The 18,583-nt window shown below is 40.5% G+C and overlaps 1 protein-coding gene across 5 annotated transcripts in view; it reads left to right on the top strand.

Annotated features, from left to right (window-relative positions):
• EBF4 (EBF family member 4) overlaps nucleotides 1-10,986 on the top strand; it is a 449,896-nt gene extending 438,910 nt beyond the window's left edge. For 4 of the 5 annotated variants that reach the window (XM_029594987.1, XM_029594972.1, XM_029594978.1 and 1 more), the window contains exons 17-18: nucleotides 4,105-4,180; nucleotides 8,186-10,986. In XM_029594987.1, coding sequence (XP_029450847.1) covers nucleotides 4,105-4,175 — 71 coding nt within the window. In that variant the 3' untranslated portion in view covers nucleotides 4,176-4,180; nucleotides 8,186-10,986. The remainder of the gene's footprint in view (nucleotides 1-4,104; nucleotides 4,181-8,185) is intronic. The other variant, XM_029594997.1, reaches the window with a different exon arrangement.
• The last annotated feature ends 7,597 nt before the right edge of the window (nucleotides 10,987-18,583 follow it).

Genomic DNA, 18,583 nt, shown 5'->3' with positions numbered 1-18,583 from the left:
CAGGTTACTCCATGTCTCTGTTACGTGTAGTAATTGCCGTTCCGTGCAAGTCACCCCATTTGTTCTGTTAAGGGTAGTAACTGCCGTTTCATACAAGAACCCCCATTCGTTCTGTTAAGGGTAGTAACTGCCGTTTCATACAGGTATCCCCATTCGTTCTGTTAAGGGTAGTAACTGCCGTTTCATACAGGTATCCCCATTCGTTCTGTTAAGGGTAGTAACTGCCGTTTCATACAGGTATCCCCATTCGTTCTGTTAAGGGTAGTAACTGCCGTTTCATACAAGAACCCCAATGATTCTGTTAAGGGTAGTAACTGCTGTTTCATACAAGAACCCCATTGATTCTGTTAAGGGTAGTAACTGCCATTTCATACAAGAACCCCCATTCATTCTGTTAAGGGTAATAACTGCTGTTTCATACAAGAACCCCCATTCATTCTGTTAAGGATAGTAACTGCCACTCCGTGCAGGTTATCCCCATGCACCCTTTCTTCATTTCCAGCCTCTAGCCTATAGGGATTGCAGTGTTCATCCCATGCACTTTTAAATATATTTACTGTTTTCGTCCTCACCACCGCTTCCAGGAGGACATTCCAGGCAGCCACCACTCTCTCCATGAAGAAATATTTCCAGATATTAGTTTCATTTCATAATCCATTAGTTCTACAGTTCCCTTACCAATGGAAAAGGTTTGGAGTTCATACATCATTAAAACCTTTCATGTATCTGACGTACTGTAAACATATCTCCCCTGCACCTCCTCTCTTCCAGGGTATACATATTTAGATTCTTTAGCCTCTCCTCATGAGTCTTCCAATACTGACCCCACACTATTGTGGTCAGCCTTCTCTGGACCGACTTCATCCTGTCTCTATATTTTGTGAAATACAGTCTCCAGAACTGAACTCAGTGCTCCGGGTGAGGCCTCATCAAGGACCTGCACAAGGGCAATTTCACTTCATGGAGTCTCTGTGGAGACATTGAGGCTGCTCTAATAAGAGGCAGTTTTGGGACCCTCTTAAACATGTTAGCGTCAAAAAAGGCATTTAATGTGCTTTAAATAGACACATTTCACTGGTCATTAAGGGAGTAATTTTGTAGCATCACACAAAAGTTAACCGACTAATATGTGTTTAAGTTACACCAATTTTCAAAGTGGACTTACATTCATAAGTCCGCTCTGACAATAATCCCTACAGAACTATGCACACACACTTGCACCTGCTATTTTATGCACGTAGTTTTGACAAGATAATTTCTATGCATGCTTTTTAAAATAAAAAAGTAATGCGCGAAAGTCAGGGCTTCCCAAACCTGACCCACAGCCAGTCGACTTTTAAGGGTATCCAGAATGAATATCCAGGAGATAGATTTGCATATACTGGATTTGCAATGTATGCAATCATATTTCATGCATACTGAAAACGTGACTGGCCATGGCATCTCTGGCATATGTTCCATCCTTCGCCTCTTCCTTTTGCATGTAAAAGCACACATACTGTATACGAGTCAATGCAATTTTCAAAAGGGCCTTTTCAGCAGATGATGGAGAAGTCCCTTTGAAAATCACCATCCCTGAGTGCAATTTTCAAAAGCTTTTTAAAAATTGCCCATCCCCTTCCCACGACGCATGTACTTTTACCCTCATTGAGTGGGAGCATTCCCAGGGACAGGCATAGCGTGGAGAGGCAGTAACATGCATGATTTTGCAAGGAAAAAATACCTATACCAAGTACAAATCTCTCTGGGTACTTTTTACCTAGGTAGTTTTTAAAAGGGGATGTACACATGTACTTTGAGAATCGGTGCAAAGTCCTCTGAGATAAGTACACATGGATTTTGCAGCTTCCCACAGGCATTTGAAAAATGCCCCTTGCAAGAGCTCAGTGGTGCATTATGGAATATAAGGGCAAATGTCAAGTAGTAACACCAGCATACTATGCAAGAATTCTTAAGGCTGTATCCAGATTGTAATGCCTGGCCTTGCAAGAAAGCCATATTGGCTTTCTGATTTGGGGTTTAGAAGTACAGCAGAATCTCTCTTGTTGGATTAAGTCCTTCGTGCATGCTAAACTGTAGTAGAGATTTGCTTCATTGAAATAGATGCAAAGGTGGTGGAGGCACTTGGGAAAGGGCATCTGTAAGACGACTTAGGGAATGCTGCCAGTTGAAGGGGTGATGGATCAAGGTGGGTGAGGAACTTAAAATGCCTGGCTGCTGTTAAGGGCTGTTTGTTAACATGAGGTGTTAGCCTGCCATGTGCACCCCTGCTCCGTGACTTCCAGTCCGGCCAGGCCCAGTTTTCTACCTTGAGTCACTGTTTACCTTCTCAGCTGCTGAGTAGGCAAGATGTGACGTTCAACCCAGACTGTGTTCCCCCGGCTCCTGGTCTCATTAGGTCAGTATTACCAGTCCATTGTCTGGTGTGATGAGCAGGAAACATGGCTTGAGCTGAACTACAAGTATCTATTCTCAGCAGGAACTATGTAGGTAATGAATGATTTTAATCAGAAAATTGCTTGGTTATGATGTGTAAGTAACAGAGTAGGGACATGCATGTAAGCCAAGTCTCCCATTTTTTGCATTCTGACTTTGAGCGGCAGAGAGGCGATTTAATGCAGAATAATTATTACTGTGTGCCAGGTGCAGAACTGCCACCTTCCCTCACCAGGCAAAGCAGACTATCATTTTAGACAAAACATTAATTATTTGCTCCAGTATGTTTAGTGGGTGATTCAGAGGTGCCCTTCTCTTCCCTTTAAAACGCCAGTTGCCAGTGTTTTCACATGTTAGCACTTCTGAGAGCGCTTCTGAAATATTACACACTGAGTAGATATTTTGTAGTAAAAGTTCAAGTGATATTATTTTTCAGATTGACACATGATCAATAATACATAGTTATTGGAGTGCTAGGGAGGCCTCTGAAGATAGAAGGATCTGTTCTAGTCTCCCTAACGTACCAGATAGTACAAGTTTGTTTTGGACTCAGAAGGTCTGAGTCGGGATGAATCATGTCTTGCCCTTGATAAGACAAGCATGTTACAGTACCTCACATAAAATTCAGAGTGGAGCTTGTCATTCTGATTGGTTCACCGTTCGATCTTATTACACTAAAAATAAACCATTGGTATCAACAAAATATCATTAATAACGACCATAACCTTCCACATCAATTATTTCCTATTCAGTAATGGTCATTGGGTTGAGGAGCTCAGGAGAATTTCTCCTGTGATCAGTAACTGTCTGGAGATTATTGCTCTTTGATTGAGGAAAATCATATGCCAAAAATTAAAGTGAAAAGACGCCGTGGAACAAATTTCTGAGCTGAGCTGCACCATTCCACAGAGCTTACTATGGAGTAAATCCTACCATAAAGTTTTCCAGATTGGAAATTTTGAGGTCCATATTCAAAATGGTTTATCTGGATAATTTTGAGTTACCCAGACAAACCCTGAGTTTTAAATTTCCCATCCCACTCAGCAGTCAACTTTTAGCCATGCAACTGATTACATAGCTAATATTTAGCCTTATAAAAACAAAGAGGCAGGAGGGGGCGTGCCAGAGGCATGGCTCAAAGTTAGCAGGCTATTACTGATATAAACTAGCACTAGCCAGATCAACTCCCCTGGTTCAGTCTGGTCGGGTTTAGCCTAGCTGTATTCAGCAGAGCACTTACCTGGCTACGTTCTGGTGACTATCTGGCTAAGGTTATCCAGCTAAGCATACCCACTCCCAGGCCAGCTCAGCATCAATCTGCGTATTTTTTTTAACAAATTTACATCATATTAATTGTTTCTGTCTTATTGTTTTCCTGTTTGCCTCCTAAGTTATCAAGGATTTTCTCCTATTTTGTACTTATGGAAAAAAGCCTTTGATACATCAGGCTCGTCTCTGTATACACAGTGCTTTTTAGCTTTGCCTCTGCTTGCCTCTCTCCCTTTTTACCTGCTTCTTAGTCCTTTTGATTTATTTTATATGCATTTCACTCATTCTTTTTCTTCCATCCTTGTGCCTGTATTTTACTGTTCCTTATTTTTGTTGACTTCTTTTTTTTTTTTTGTTTTTCCCTTGTCCTATGCTATCCTTCACTGACCGGCTACACAGACCAGTCTTTCGAGGACTCGGACAAGTTCCATCCCCCTGCACGGTCGCTCCAAGGACTGGCCTATTCCTAAGCACAGTATGTCTCTTCTTTCTCTTCCCTTTCTTCCCTTTCACTGCCTGTTCTCCTGAAGGAGGACTGCTTCTTTTCTGGGGTTTATTTTAATGCACTGATCGATTGCACATTAAATGGTCGCATTACGGACGAATTAGATGCATTTGGTTATGAGGCTTATTCACTAAACTTCACACTAAAAAAGGATTTTAGTGTGCATGAGCAAAACAATTTACCATTGCATACTAAACATCTCTGAATAGGTAATGCACAATGTTTTTCTGTGCATCCACTATAAAGTAGGCTTTTTTTGCAAGCAAGGAAGCCCAAGGAATGTGGACGCTAAGACTACATTTGCAGTGTGTGCATGCTGCACATCAAAATTGCAAAGTAAAAAGGGACAGTTAACATGGAAGATTTCATCCACCTGTCCTCCATAACATGATGTAAGGGTCTGGGCAGCCCCAATGTAACACCTATTCCTCTCCTGACAGATTTCTTTCCTCAGCAGCAAGTAACCTCCACCCTGCCAACTCCCTTCCACATGCCAGCAAGTAAACCCCCTGTAGACTTTGCCTAGTACACCCAGAATCTCCCCACCACTGCTACAATATGGTAGAAGACCTTCCAAACAGAATCCCACCATCATCAGATTTCACCCCTCACACATACTCAGAAACCACCTTCCAGCACGCCGAAGTTGCCCGAAAGCTAGGTTTAGGGTCTGCTGGCTTTAATTTCTTCAAAGCAGCACTATGGATTGAACAGATACAAAACACAACCCTCTAATTCTATATCAAAATAAATGAACCCAATCCCATGCTTGAGTCTAATGGAGTTTCCACACATTCCAAATGGGGTTTCCATTCCTGCCACTCTAAACTGAGTCATCTGTCATGATAGTTCTGCCCCTTCTTACATTATCACCCATTTCAGGTATTGGTACCATGTTGAAACTATGAGGCTGATATTAAAAAGAAAGCTGAGCACCTAAATTTAAGCTCCTAAATTAGATGCCTATTTTCAGCTGAACTTAGGGGCCTAAGTTTTGAGCTATAAATTCACCTAGATTTTGAACCCCCAAAACGTTGGACCATAAATTTAGGCCTAGATTTAGGTTTCTAAATGAGGTGCTTAGGGCTGAAAATTCAGTGCCTAGCACCCAGCTCTTTTTCCTGCCCTACATCTGGCCCTGTAGCCACCCAGCCCTAAATTTAGGAGCCTAACGAAACAAGGAGACCAAATTTAGAGACTTGGCTGTAGGCCAGTTTAGGTGCCTAACTCCCAAAATTAGTAACCAAAGCTCTTTGAAAATTAACTTCTAGGAGACTGATTTAAAAAAAAACAAGCCAGAACCCCTAAATTTTGGAACCTATATTTACACAAAACTTGGGCCTTATTTTCCAAGGCTATCGCAGGCTTGCGCTAACAGCGCAAATCTGCAATAGCTTGTGAAGGTAGTGCACGCCTGCGCTACCTAAATCGGGGCGGAGTCGGCACCAGGAAGAGGAGCTCAATAGCTACACCTTCTATGATGGCGCTATTGGGTGAGAAACCGGCAGTGATCGCACTGCGGCGGTGCGATCGCTGCCGGCTAGCGCAGGACCACCCATTAGCGCAATTTTCTAAAGTATCGCAGGCCTGCAATACTTTAGAAAATGAGGCCCTTAGAGACCTAAGCTGAAAATTAACTTAATTTTAGCACCCTAAAACTTAAAAATCTAAATTTAGGATGGCAATTCATTTGCCTAGATTTAGGAGCCTAAGCTAAGTGGTTACTGCGGAAAATCAGCATTAAGCTCCTAACTCTTTTCCCTGCCCTAAATCTGTCCTCGTAGCAACCCACTGCCAAGGTTCCTACATTTAGGCTCTTAGTAAAAACTAGGAACCTACATTTAGGGACTCAGTTGTAGTCAGGTTTCAAAGGGGCCAATTTAGGATCCTCGTTCCCAAAGTTAAATTGCTAAACACTGTGAAAATGAGCCTATTATAAGTCTCAGAAGCCAGAAGTTTAAATTCATGCTAGGAAGGAAAGCAATCTAGTGCTCAGAGGAGACCGTGAGACTGAGAATTCACTCTGAGTTTTAATTTCATAAAAGCAATTGACTCTTTGTATGACCTTGGGGCAAGTCACCTTATCACAGTTTTTTTCTTTGTTTATGCAACTGAGGACAAATAATAAAAACAATTTAGAAAACCCTGGACTGCAAGCTATGTAGTAAAGTTCTTAGAAATAAATAATAATAAAAAAGCAGCTTTCCCACAGAAAAGCCCGTTTTCTTTTAGGGAAGACCTAGAGCAGCAATATAGATAAAACCTCTTTTTTTTTTTTTTTTACATAAAGATCTATTTTTATTTATTTATTTGGTATTTGTTGCATAATTCCCTCAAAGCAGGTTATAGCACAGTTAGGTCATTTGTAGCTTCACATTGCAATCTGAAATGGCAACCGGAAGTCAGTACAACTTGGTAACAAACAAAGCAGATAAATTCATTAAAATTAGGTGAGGTAAATGGAGGCAAGAAGGGAAATGGAAAGGAGAAGAGGCAAAATAGACAACCTGAAACGCTCTGCTCTTTAAAGAGATTGGGTCACTTATTAGTCTGGGAGCCATTCATTTAATAAATAGCAGTGCCCAGGAAAGGAGATGATTCGGAGATATACTAGCCCCAGTTTTTGGATAAAGGATGTTGGAAAGGGCGTGAAGAAGAGTCCACATACGTACTATTGAAACTTTTGAAAAATAAACTTATGCTAATAAATGCGTCAAGAATTTTAACAGTAACAATGGCAATGGATTACCTGGTTTAGGAATAGGGTTCTGAATAACTTGTGAAGTCTGGCTCAGGTTGGTAGCCATCTAACTACCGTTTGTTAGCAGTCTGAGTTGGTCGCTTCAGCCCAAATCCCAGTGAATGTGTGTCCAGATTACCCTTAATGGATACTAATTGGTGGTCTCAGCCAACATGTTCAGGACTGAACATGTATGGAGCACACATAAATTGAAACTATTTTTTAACCACTATAGTCTGTTCAAAACACAGTTAAAGGGGGACATAAGAAGTTACCTTACTCGTCAGACCAAGGGTCCATCAAGCCCAGTATCCTGTTTCCAGCAGTGGCCAGTCCAGTTTACAAGTACCCAAACATTAAATAGATCCCATGCTACTATAGCCAGTAATAAGCAGTGGCTACTTCTTCAGTCAACTTGATAAATAGCACTTTATGGTCTTCTACCCCAGGAACTTATCCAAATCCTTTTTAAACCCAGCTACACTGAGAGCCTTAACCACATCATCTGGTAATGAATTCCAGAGCTTAATTGTGCATTGAGTGAAAAAGAACTCTGTGCTCAAACTTTTAGGTGGTTTCTTTTCTAGCCAGCTGCCAGTTCCCTTCATTCAAGGATCAAATTTAATCTCAAATGAACTGTGAACAATCTGATTTTTAAGATATTGTCAACTGGTACAGAGAGTGGCTATTTTTGCTAACTGTAGCAGAGCATTCAGTATTACAAAGGCCACAGTAAGACAGACTTTTCTGATGCAAATATTCTACTGCTAGCACAAAATGAAAATACTCAAGCAGCAATGTATCCTCCTCACACTAAACTGGTTTACATTCTGCTTGAGTGTAAAACTTCTCAATCAGCGAGGTACCACTTTCATCTGCTTGGGCTATCAGCCATCTTGAATTTCGAGTGTGGAGTTTACCTGTGGTAGAAGTGATGTAACATTGCACTGTTGGTGCTCATGTCGCATGTTTTGTGTGGATAAATGGAGGATTGCGTTATCTTGTGCTGTCAGTCTAGCTAGTTTTATCAGCATTCAAGTACTGCAGAAATTACGTGCTTGCATATAGATAGGAAAGGCTTTATCTTGGACATTTTATTCACTTTTTCAGTCCATATATGAAAAATAAATGCTTTCTTCACCAGAACGTATAACTTCCTAGATTTTCAAAATCATAAAGAATTGAGTGTTTTGCAAACAATATAGTAACCCCACTGTTTTCTGTTGTTCTTCCAGTCATGTCTGGCCTCATAGTGCCCCCAATGTAACATCAGGAGCAGATATCCTGGAAAGAGCAGACTACAAATGGAGACATTTTCCAATATTGACAATTCAGCTGCCAGTGGGTGAGGTGATCCCTCAGCCTGGATATGGAATCCTGGCTTCTATATAGAAGAACTTACTTATGGCGTATGAACCAACTGAGAAATAAGGAAATAAGCCTCAAGAGGCAGCAAATTGTTTAAAGATTCTGCTTAAAATATCTGAATTGAAAACAGAGACAAGAGACACATTAGTGTCAACTGGAAGGGATGTTTTGCCTATCATCTGATCATTCTAACATATATGTTCCAGGAAACCACCACACGTGAAAACAACTAAGAAGTAAAGACCCATCACCTTAATTACATCCATTCGAAGAACAGCTGCTCAAGCACTAGTGAAATAAGTCTACTAATAGATCCCTTTCCAATATTTACAGAGCATTTTCTTATCCTCGGGGATAACTTCCTGTGCTGGAACTTCACCTCTTAAAACGCAAGCATCCAGTCATATGCATTCCATCCATTGGGTTTCATGTAATTTATTTTAATCTTAAAAAATGACACATTTTGTAGCTTTCTTCTGTTATTAGGATGTACGGTAAGTCACAAAGCGGTTGATATATTCCTACAGCTTGCAAGCAGTGGGCATAAAAACAAAATACCCTTTGAACTCAACGTTCACTTTAGGAGTTGAGCAGCCCAATTAGTTTTCTTTGATACTCCGGCCTGAGTTCTGGGAATATTTCAGCTTCATTCAGCAACTTTGGCTGCTTTGTATGACATGAATTAATTTCACATTTAACATAAAATGAAATAAGATATTGTGATGTACCATGTTCCAAAATCCATGGAGTAAATCTAATTTCTTATGAGAAACAAAAACACATAATAATAATAATAATACCATTATTTTTATGGTGATTATCATTATTATTATTATACGGTATAGGACTATATTTTTGACAGATTAGTGATATAGAATGAGGAATCCATGTTATTTTTCATGCAGTTCTACTTATCACATATGATACTCTGTCTTAATAGGAGTTGGTTCTTTCAGTGGGTTATCATGGAAAATAACATGAAATAATATAGAGTTCTGGTAATTACAACTGTCTATTCATGATGAACACACCCTTCTTTTATGCCATGGCATGTCATTAGAGATCAACAATACTGATTTTTTAACCACAGTTCCTTGATGTAAGGGGGATTGTTTCTATTTTAAACTAACAATAATGGCATGTTATTATTATGGAGTCCCAGGGAAACTGCAGAATATGTATACGATATTGGCAGTAAAAGTAAGGATATCCAGTTATGCATAATTATTTTGAAAAATTGTTTCAAAAGTATGAAAAATCTCCAAACGACAGGAAGCGGAGATAACTATTGTTCTCTTGCAGAAATGCTTACTATATGAATTTTCTTATGCAACGTTATCTGCACTGATGGTGCCGCATAAGATTCTCAATACCTGTTATAGCATGACCTAAACGATTGATACTGGATAACACTTTTGTTATCTAGCAAGGGAGGCCAATCAAAGATTAGTTGATCATTTCCATAGTTTCAGTTCCAATAATAGTACTATTCTTCCCTTTCCCCATTGATTCCAATTTCTTGTCTATTTTTTCAAATAGATCCTTAAAATATCATCCCCCTTCTATTCTCTTCTATCCATTCCACTCATGGCATTGAAAATAAATTGAAGATGGCTTTCCCTACCTTTCAAAAATGAATTGCATGGGAATTTATGGATAAAAATCAGTAAATACAGTTTTTGTTGATCACTGCATGAGATATGTCACAGTTATTCATGACATTTCTATTACGCATGTTTGGCGTATCCCATGGAAAAAAAGAGTTCTGTAAATGTTTTCTCTAGTTCAGAAGTATAGTAGTTATTCTGCTACACTTGATCTTTGTAAACGTTTCTCAGAGTGAAATTCCATGGATGTCATCCAGAGAGAGAAAGTATTGGAATGCTATCTATGAAATAGCAATCTATGGAATCACATGCAAAAGAAAAACACAACATGCTGGAGCTTTTTTTTTCCAAGGAATACCATGAAATCATATCCTGGAAACACTTGGAATATATTGATGCTACTCTGTGGAATGCCATTTGAGAAAAAACACGAGATTATTAAGATACATAACAATGAAATTCTAATGGTAAAGAATCTCATTCAAGACAAAACCTGGAATACTGTGACTCATAGCCAGAGGATTCCATAGAATCTCATCTAGTCATCTAGGAAAAGTCAATTAGAACTTCCAAATATCACCTTGCCTTCTAAAACATCCCCTTCCCCTTCCCCACACCCTCAAACTACATACATATGTACACATCCACAAAATCACACACTTGTGAATGAGTAGTTTGGAAAATATGCTATAGGATCCAGTTTGCCAAGAGTGGACCAGAAAGGTAACCCATTAGACTGGAGAGCTCCTTCCTCTCTTTCCTTCAGTCCTATCAGTGTATGATGCAGAATCTAGGCTTATTGTACAGTCCTTTCCCTGAATTTTAGGTACCATAGAAACTGTTGGGTAGAATGCGTTTATTGTGATTTTTGTATGTATTTATAAAACACAAGTCTTTCTTTTCTTTCCTTTCAAGTGACTTCAGGCCTGAATGATGTATACACATATTGGTGTCTGAATAATGCCTTTTAGATAAAATGATCCCTTTTTTGTAAAAAAAAAAAAAAAAAGATAAAAAAAACCAGAACAAAACAAAACAAAAAAAAAATGTTAGCCTGCCCCCTGACCACCTTAATTTTTAGGGGGAGTGGAAACAATAACAATTTTGTAAAAACTGCAAGGGTATCAAAAAAAGCTTTTATCTATGTATTTATCTCGTCATTGGAATTGCTTCCTTGGTATTTTATTTTAATGCGTCTGTTGTGTGTTATGTGACAATTGTATAAGATAACAATGTTGATTATCCCATGCACTGTTTAAATGTAAGCACATGTAAAGCAAAATATTATCATCATTATCGACTTATAGGCTCAACCCTAGATTATACTTCCTGTATCTGCCTTTGGAGAAATCAAGTTGATTTCTCATGCTAGGGGCTTTTGATTCTGCCTCCTTGTTATTCATCTCAAGTAGAAGACCATGTTTCTGTTTTACTTGCTAGGCCTCTCCCCTTACATCTTCCCATCCAGCTTTCAGCGGGGAGTCATCATGTATGCACAGCATCTGCTGCGTGGCCCCAGTCACATTCCACTTCAGCAAATTACTGCGGGGACCAAAAGAGAAGGATTCAACCTTTATGTCCTGCTTGTTAGGTAGTCACTGAATATACTTGTTAGAATAAAGCTTGACTCAAGCCTGTCCAGAGAATCTGAAAATACTACTTGACCCTCAGGTAGCCTCAAGAAAAGCAGCATGAGGGGGAAATCAAGCTCATGATTTCTGCTTGCCATTTTGGACTGTTAACCACTGGGCTGGCTATTTGTCTTTAACATGCACTGCAAGTCCTGGTGTTGCCTCATTGAAGAAGTTCTTTATGTAGCAGAAACAACTGTGAGAATGTGCTGTGTTTGGCTGACTTAGTACTTTAATGGTTACCAGATTGGAACTGTGTTGTTCCCTTGCAATGCTTCTAAGCACTTCTGAAGACAGAATTTACTCTGTGTGTGTGTGTGTGTGTGTGTCTGCTTTGTGTAAAAGACTTCTAAATCTCGGCTGAGTTCTTTGCTTTCATGACATCATAAGTTTGACTAATGACATCAGAAGAAGAAAGAGCACAGCTAGAATCTCATAGTAAGCCATGTTTGAACATATAAAGAGAAATAGGAGATTGCTGGGTATGTTGCGAGATATGGCTTGGAAGTCACTGAGCAAACTTACGAGCTACTTCAAAGTCTCAGTTTTACAAGGTGGCTTTTTATCATTGGAAAGACCCTTTCAAAATAAATGTTAGTGTTTTGTAGCTGTGTTTAAACTTTTCAGCAGTTCCACTTGTTATGCATGACCTTTGTTTTATTCAGGTGGCCACCTACAATGTAAACATATGTTGATATCGCAGACATGAGGTTTCACAGCAAGTAGCCAAACTTCAGAATGGAGGTGTAAGAACAGTAACAGCTTCTTTCCACTTAAATGTGTTTGTTCGCTCAGAGACCAAACAATTTCCCACTTTCATTCTGTAATTTCCAGTCCCGTAGGGGGTAATTTTTCTAACTGATTTTTCTGCACATAAAACACTGCTTTACCCGCAGACATGGCCTTTTATAACATTGCCCAAACTTCTGCGTGGATGTCATGGTCACCTTGAGCAGAGACATTCTTGGGGGTGGAGCTGAGGCAGGGTTTAGATTGATACACACACATTATAAAGTCCGACAGCCTACTCCTAAGTTTTTAGGAAAGATTTGTGTGCGCCAAATAGCGGGAATACTTTCTGCGAGGTAGATTTGCCAGGATAATTTTCAAAGTCTGCTTTGAAAATAGATGTGACTTAGGTGCCTTTTTGTTAACTTTCCTATGCGGCTGTTGAAAATGAAACTCTCTGATTTTATTTCCTTCCTCGGGAGGATGTGTGGAATATTGAACATAATGAGGCTTGGGACTTAGGCAGACGCTAGATAGTTATAAACCCTAAGCCTAGCGGTCTGAGTGTCTCTGGGGCTGGTCACTAGGAGGTCCATATTCAGACACTGCCAAGAAAGCAAAGTTAGCTGGATAAACTTATCCGGCTAACTTTGGAAGTATATTCAGTAGTGCAGCCGCAATATTGAATATAGCTGGCTATTGTCAAGTTAGCCGGCTAACTATAGGACAGCTCTTTGGTCTGAACAAACTTAGGCCTGGCTTTACCATTCTATTGCAGAATGATGAATCCCGTGAAAACAGGAAGTGGGGGGGGGGGTGAAGGGAGGAGGCGGGCCTGCGAAAGCCTGTGCCCTTCGCACCACCGCGGTGTCTTCGCTGCCGGCTTTCGCACCCAATAGCGCCACAGTGAAAGGTGGCGCTATTGGGCACGCTACTGGCGACGATAAAGTTGCTGACCTTATCGCCCCCAGCGAAGACACCGCCGAGTCCGCCCCCCTCGCCGACTCCGCCCCCAGCATGCTATCGCACGCGATAAGCCTTTGAAAATGACCCCCTTAGCCAGCTAACTCAACTCCTCCTAGTTACACTCCTGGCATAGCTGGCTAAATTCTAGCCAGCTAACTTATTAGCTAACTAGAATTATGCCAGATAAATGCCCAGATCTTCATTTAGAGTTATCCAGCTAGATGCTTTTGAATATAGGCCTCCTCATATGCAAGGGCCTCGGTTTTGCCAGCTGTAATTTTGAAATGAGTAATAACATTGATAACATTGTTCCTTCTCTCCTGTCTCCTTAAGAAACCTCCATGCAGTATCCCAATCGTGTGTGCCTCTGTACAATGCAATACAGTCTTGTTTGGATGAAAGATGTGGTAGAATTACAGATGATTCTTTTTACTGTGCAATGTCTGCTGGTCTAATCTCTTGGAGAAAAGCATCTGGTTTATATCAGGTTTAGCAGCCAAGCGTCCATTTCATATGATCTGCTTTTTCTTAAGTGATATCATTTATCAGCCATTGGACTTGTCTTATTTATACTCTGGTTAAAAAAACATTGAACCCTTTTAGTAATGAGCTTCTCCCATTCTGTGCCTGTAGTATTGTGACTTCATGACTCTGTTCAAAGTAGTAGTAGTAGTATTTTTTTCCCCAGTCCTGTTTTTATAACTCCTGTCCAGTGATGTGCTGCCAGTTTCTTTATCGAGGGGCCCTTACCAGCTGCTCAGTTCGGCGAAAAATCTCTTGTGTTTTCAGAAAGTAGTTTAACAGAGGACTCTGTTCCTGTCCCAAGCATGGCAAAGTTCGCCGCTTGCCATGTCATTAGGGAACAGAGAACTGTCAGTCTGAAAAATGCTTTGTAATGGGATTAAAAATCAAAATGACAGGCACAATCCAAAATACTTCCCAGGTCCTCATTGTCTGTGGAAGAAATCCTTGTAGGAGAGACCCTAACAAAGCTTACAAGGTTTGTGCCATTTAATAGTTTAAAATATTGACTTACTTCTACTGCAGTTGTTAAGGCAAGGAAGAAAGGAAAAAAGGAACCTGCTTCTAGGTTCTTTAAGTACAAGATCCAGAATAATTATCTAATTCTGTCAAGATGAACAGCATTTACACTTGATCCAAAACTGTATAGGTTATTTTTTATTTGTATTTTTCTTTTTTTTTTGCTCTGCTTCATCTTCTTTTTTTGAAACGCATTACACGATTCCAGCTTTTGTCATCAAACGAGAGGTGCGAGTTTATTTGAAAGCTGCCAAGGCAAATATTGTGACATATTGCTAAATTTACATTGTTAACGCCATGGAGTAAAATCGTGTAGCTGCAAGGCATGGCATGGTTTATCGCCGAGCAGTAGAAGTGTTTTTAGCACGACTGCAGTAGTTCCATTAAATAAAATAGTGTCGCTCGGTGAACTGGATGGCTTTGCTGGATTGAAACAGAGAGATGGAAATTTTTTTTTTACCTCTGCTTTGCTGATGCCAGTCGAGCCCCTTGTGGGCAGCAAATGAAAATCATTCCCAAAGAAAAGACAAGTCAAATGCCCCATGTAGTATGAATTGTTGATCTCAGGGCACTAAAGCTACCACTGCAAGCGATGCCTTTGCTGGCAGCATCAGCAGAGAAGCCAAGGATTGAATGGACCTGGAGACTAAATTGCCTTCCAGGCAATTGGAGGTGGTCCATCCCCCTCCCCCTCTCCCCACCAGAGTAAGGCATAGGACCAGGACAACGTTAGAAAAACCCTGCATTGCCAGTGCCCCCCCGCTACACTAATTATGTGGATAAATCAAGAATTTTATTTTCAGTGTTGTTGATGCAGCATGTTCCTTAACTAAATTCACAAGAAAACGTGCTTTAAAATGCTGTACGTGCACGACGATCTCATAAAATATCACATGGCTATCAGATTGTAAAATTATATAGTACTAGATACTGAACTGAGTGCAGTGGTACTGCAGCATGTTTTATAGAATACCACCGAAGCCACTTTTTAGCAAAGTGTTGCTAATAATTTGGTTGGCAGTGATACAATGCTGTGTGGATGTAGAGGGCGGCGTGCTCTAGGTGTACCAGGCACCTCTTTCTTTCATTTGCATGTGCTTAGAGAAAAAAAAAAAAGTTATAGAATTGAATTAATCAGTCCCCAGTGACCTCGGGCTGGGGGGCTGTCATGTTAGCAGACATGAGCTCGGTGTTTCAGGTGACACACGAACACATCCCTTGTCTTTAAACTCCTACTTTGTGATTTATGGATTTCTTATCTTGCGAGGCAAATGTGACAGCTTAGTGTGGCTGTTAAAAATTAGAACTTGCCCAGAATGCCCCAGTGGTGATTGACAGACCTGTTGAAAGAAATCTCTGGTTTGCCTGACTCACTTGTGCCCACTCCCCTGGAAAGACTCCAGGTAATTTCTTATTCCCAGCAGACATAATTATGCTATTGTTGATGCTGACTACCATGTCATTTCTAGAAACCTAGACATGCAGAAACAAAGGTCAACAGATAACTTGCAAGTGATCAGTATGAGGTGGCCTACATAAACAAGTAGATTGTAGGCTGGACTCCAGCAGTGGGGTCTGATTTCAAAGCTGAAAGTGTTGTAAGGTAAAAGAGGAGGAGTGATGTGTTTAGAGAGGAGGAGACAGACAGTAGAACTGACATATATATATGCATGAGATATATTTGCGTACAATGGAAGCAATGCATGCAGAGCTCTTGCATGCACATTCATTGTGGATATCCTGAAAACCTGGCCTGTTTTCGGACCAGCGTTGCCTATCCCTGAGCTAAAGGGTGAAAGTGAATTGCAGAATCTGCCCTAAAGGAAGAAAGATTATGTATCAACAAACACAGAAAAGAGTTCTTTCACCTCTAAATGTATTTAAAAATGGCTTTACGCCGTGTCTTTAGTCTGCTTCACCAAAACTGCAGATCTGGTTTGCATTCAGTTGCCGTAAAGAGCATATCTTTTTCCTGTGATTCCATGTGTGGGAGCTTCATGCTTCAGCTTCATTAGAACAATAAGCTTAAAAAAAATGATCTTCTGGTTGGATGAGTTAGTGGTTTGAACTGGGAATCCAGTGGACCTCCTTCCACCCTCCCCTCTCACCCCCCCCCCCCCGACAATCTCTTGGGCTCTTGAAATCCGACCGATCCTGGCACTGCTGCTTACTCTTTGTGTGACCTTTGGCAACTCACTTTACCTCTCTGTGCCACAATGTTCTCACACTCTTGATTGTGTAATAGGAATAACATTGTTCTTGTTCTGTTTTGGGAACTGTTTCTAAATCCAGGTGCCAGAAATGTGAGGCCAAGCCATCCATCTCGGAGGTGGTTGCGCATATGTTTCTAGGCTAATATGGTTGTAAAGCACATTGGTCTCCTGTTTTGAGTTAGGGCCTGATTCATTGAGCTGTATTTTCCCATCAGCACAGAATGGGAGAAAAGCCCGGGTGGATCAGGGCCCAAATGCGAGAGCGTCCAAATTATTTTAGTCTGCTGTTTACAAATGACAGATATTTAATGCCTAATTTGGAAAAATAAGAGATTTCATTGCTAATTATCACAGGCATAAAATGGACCATTACTGTAAAATATGTCAGTTTTCCACATGAATTCTGCTTTAGGGAACTTAACCCAACATCCCTTCCCCCCAGCCCCCAGCATTTTCTCTTATCAACCTGCTTAGCCTTGAACCTAAACAATTAACTTTTTTTTTCATTCAGTAAAACTCTTTAAGTGCACCCGTAATTTTATGTAGGCAATAAATAAGGGCCTGGGATACTGTGCTAGCAAAAGATTGCTTCAGCAATAAGGGGAAACAGGTGTGAATGTTCATGTGTTCTTCTGAATGGCACAGAAGCGTTGACTCTTTTATAGAAACGAGAACCCTCTTTATACCAGGAAGTTGTTTGGTCTTTCAAAAGCATATGCAGCAGGCAAGCCTGGTGGCTCAGTGGCAGTGCTGTGGAAGGTCTTCCCTTCCCAGGGCCAGCTAGGGATGCGGGTGCTCACAGCCCCTTGCAGAGAGGGAGGGAGGCCCAGTCATTGTGCAACAGTGACACCTAGTGGTTAGACTCCAGTGTCCACACTGGCACAGTCTGCAGGGAACTGCAATCTGTGTCCTCTAGCCAAGGACTGTTACTGCAGCGACTGAGCTAATTAAGTGGGAAGGGAATAAAAAAATAAGGGGGGGGGGGGCGGACAACCCAGGCAGTTGTGAATGAAAGCTCACGATGCCATAGGCCGCCGGAGGCCAACTTCAATTGATCTGCAAGCCCAAATGACAGATAAAACTGCTGGGACAATGTGTTTTGTTTTTTTTTTAAAGTAAATATGACTTGTACTAATGCTCACATAGCATCAATTCAAAATTTAAAATGCTATTGTTATTTATTTTTATAATTCTTCAACTATCGCCCCTACAGTTCCTCTGAATTACTGGAAGTAGCCATGCTAGCAGGAGAGTAACAAATTACCTCCCATTCCCTGGATTTGGTTGGTCCATGTTGATTAAGGTGTCACATCTGATAGCATTCTGCAAGAACAGGTCATATCCCACTCCATGGAGTGGCTTAATTCATTCCACAATTTGCAGCAGGTAAATGTGCAATCAGAGAGTAATACTACTTGTTCATATGCAGTGCTCAGTAGATAAAGCTTGCTTTACATATAAATCCCATACTTGTTGTAATATGTGAGAACTCGGGCATCTGTAGCATAGATACACATCAGCCATGGTTACCGTGACATGTTCAAATTGAATTTCTTCCTCATCAAATCTTATTTAAAATAGCAGTAATAGGAGCAACTAGTTTAAATAGTATGATTTGCTGTTTAAACACCCAAAATCATTCAGATCTCCATATTTTTTTGTTCTGCTTTTCATTTAATTGCTGTGGAGATATTAGTGCTCAGGGTATTTAAAAATCCCCTACTTCTGCGCAGTCAGGCCCATCAGTTATTGTACTAAACCATATTAACCCCCATTGTAGCTATCCACTGGCTCTCGGAAAGGCAGAATACAGTGCAAACAGCTGATGAGTGAACCTGAAGGAGATTTCTAATAAAAGGAGGTGGCCATAATAAATAATACTCGGCTTTTGTTTGGTTTTTTTTTTTTTAAATATGAAAACAGAAGAAACAGCAGGCATATGGACCAAAAAACCTTAGACTATGCATGAGACAAAAAGGGGAAAAGCAGAAGACAGGCAGAAACAAGCTGGTGGTTTGAGATGTACTGCTGTTTTATGGGAGAATAACAGAACAAGTCATGTTTTCTTGACTAGGTTA

Source organism: Rhinatrema bivittatum, chromosome 1 (genome assembly GCF_901001135.1).
Source record: "Rhinatrema bivittatum chromosome 1, aRhiBiv1.1, whole genome shotgun sequence".
Classification (NCBI taxonomy): Eukaryota; Metazoa; Chordata; class Amphibia; order Gymnophiona; family Rhinatrematidae; genus Rhinatrema; species Rhinatrema bivittatum.
This window is presented reverse-complemented; position numbering and strand designations above follow the sequence as displayed.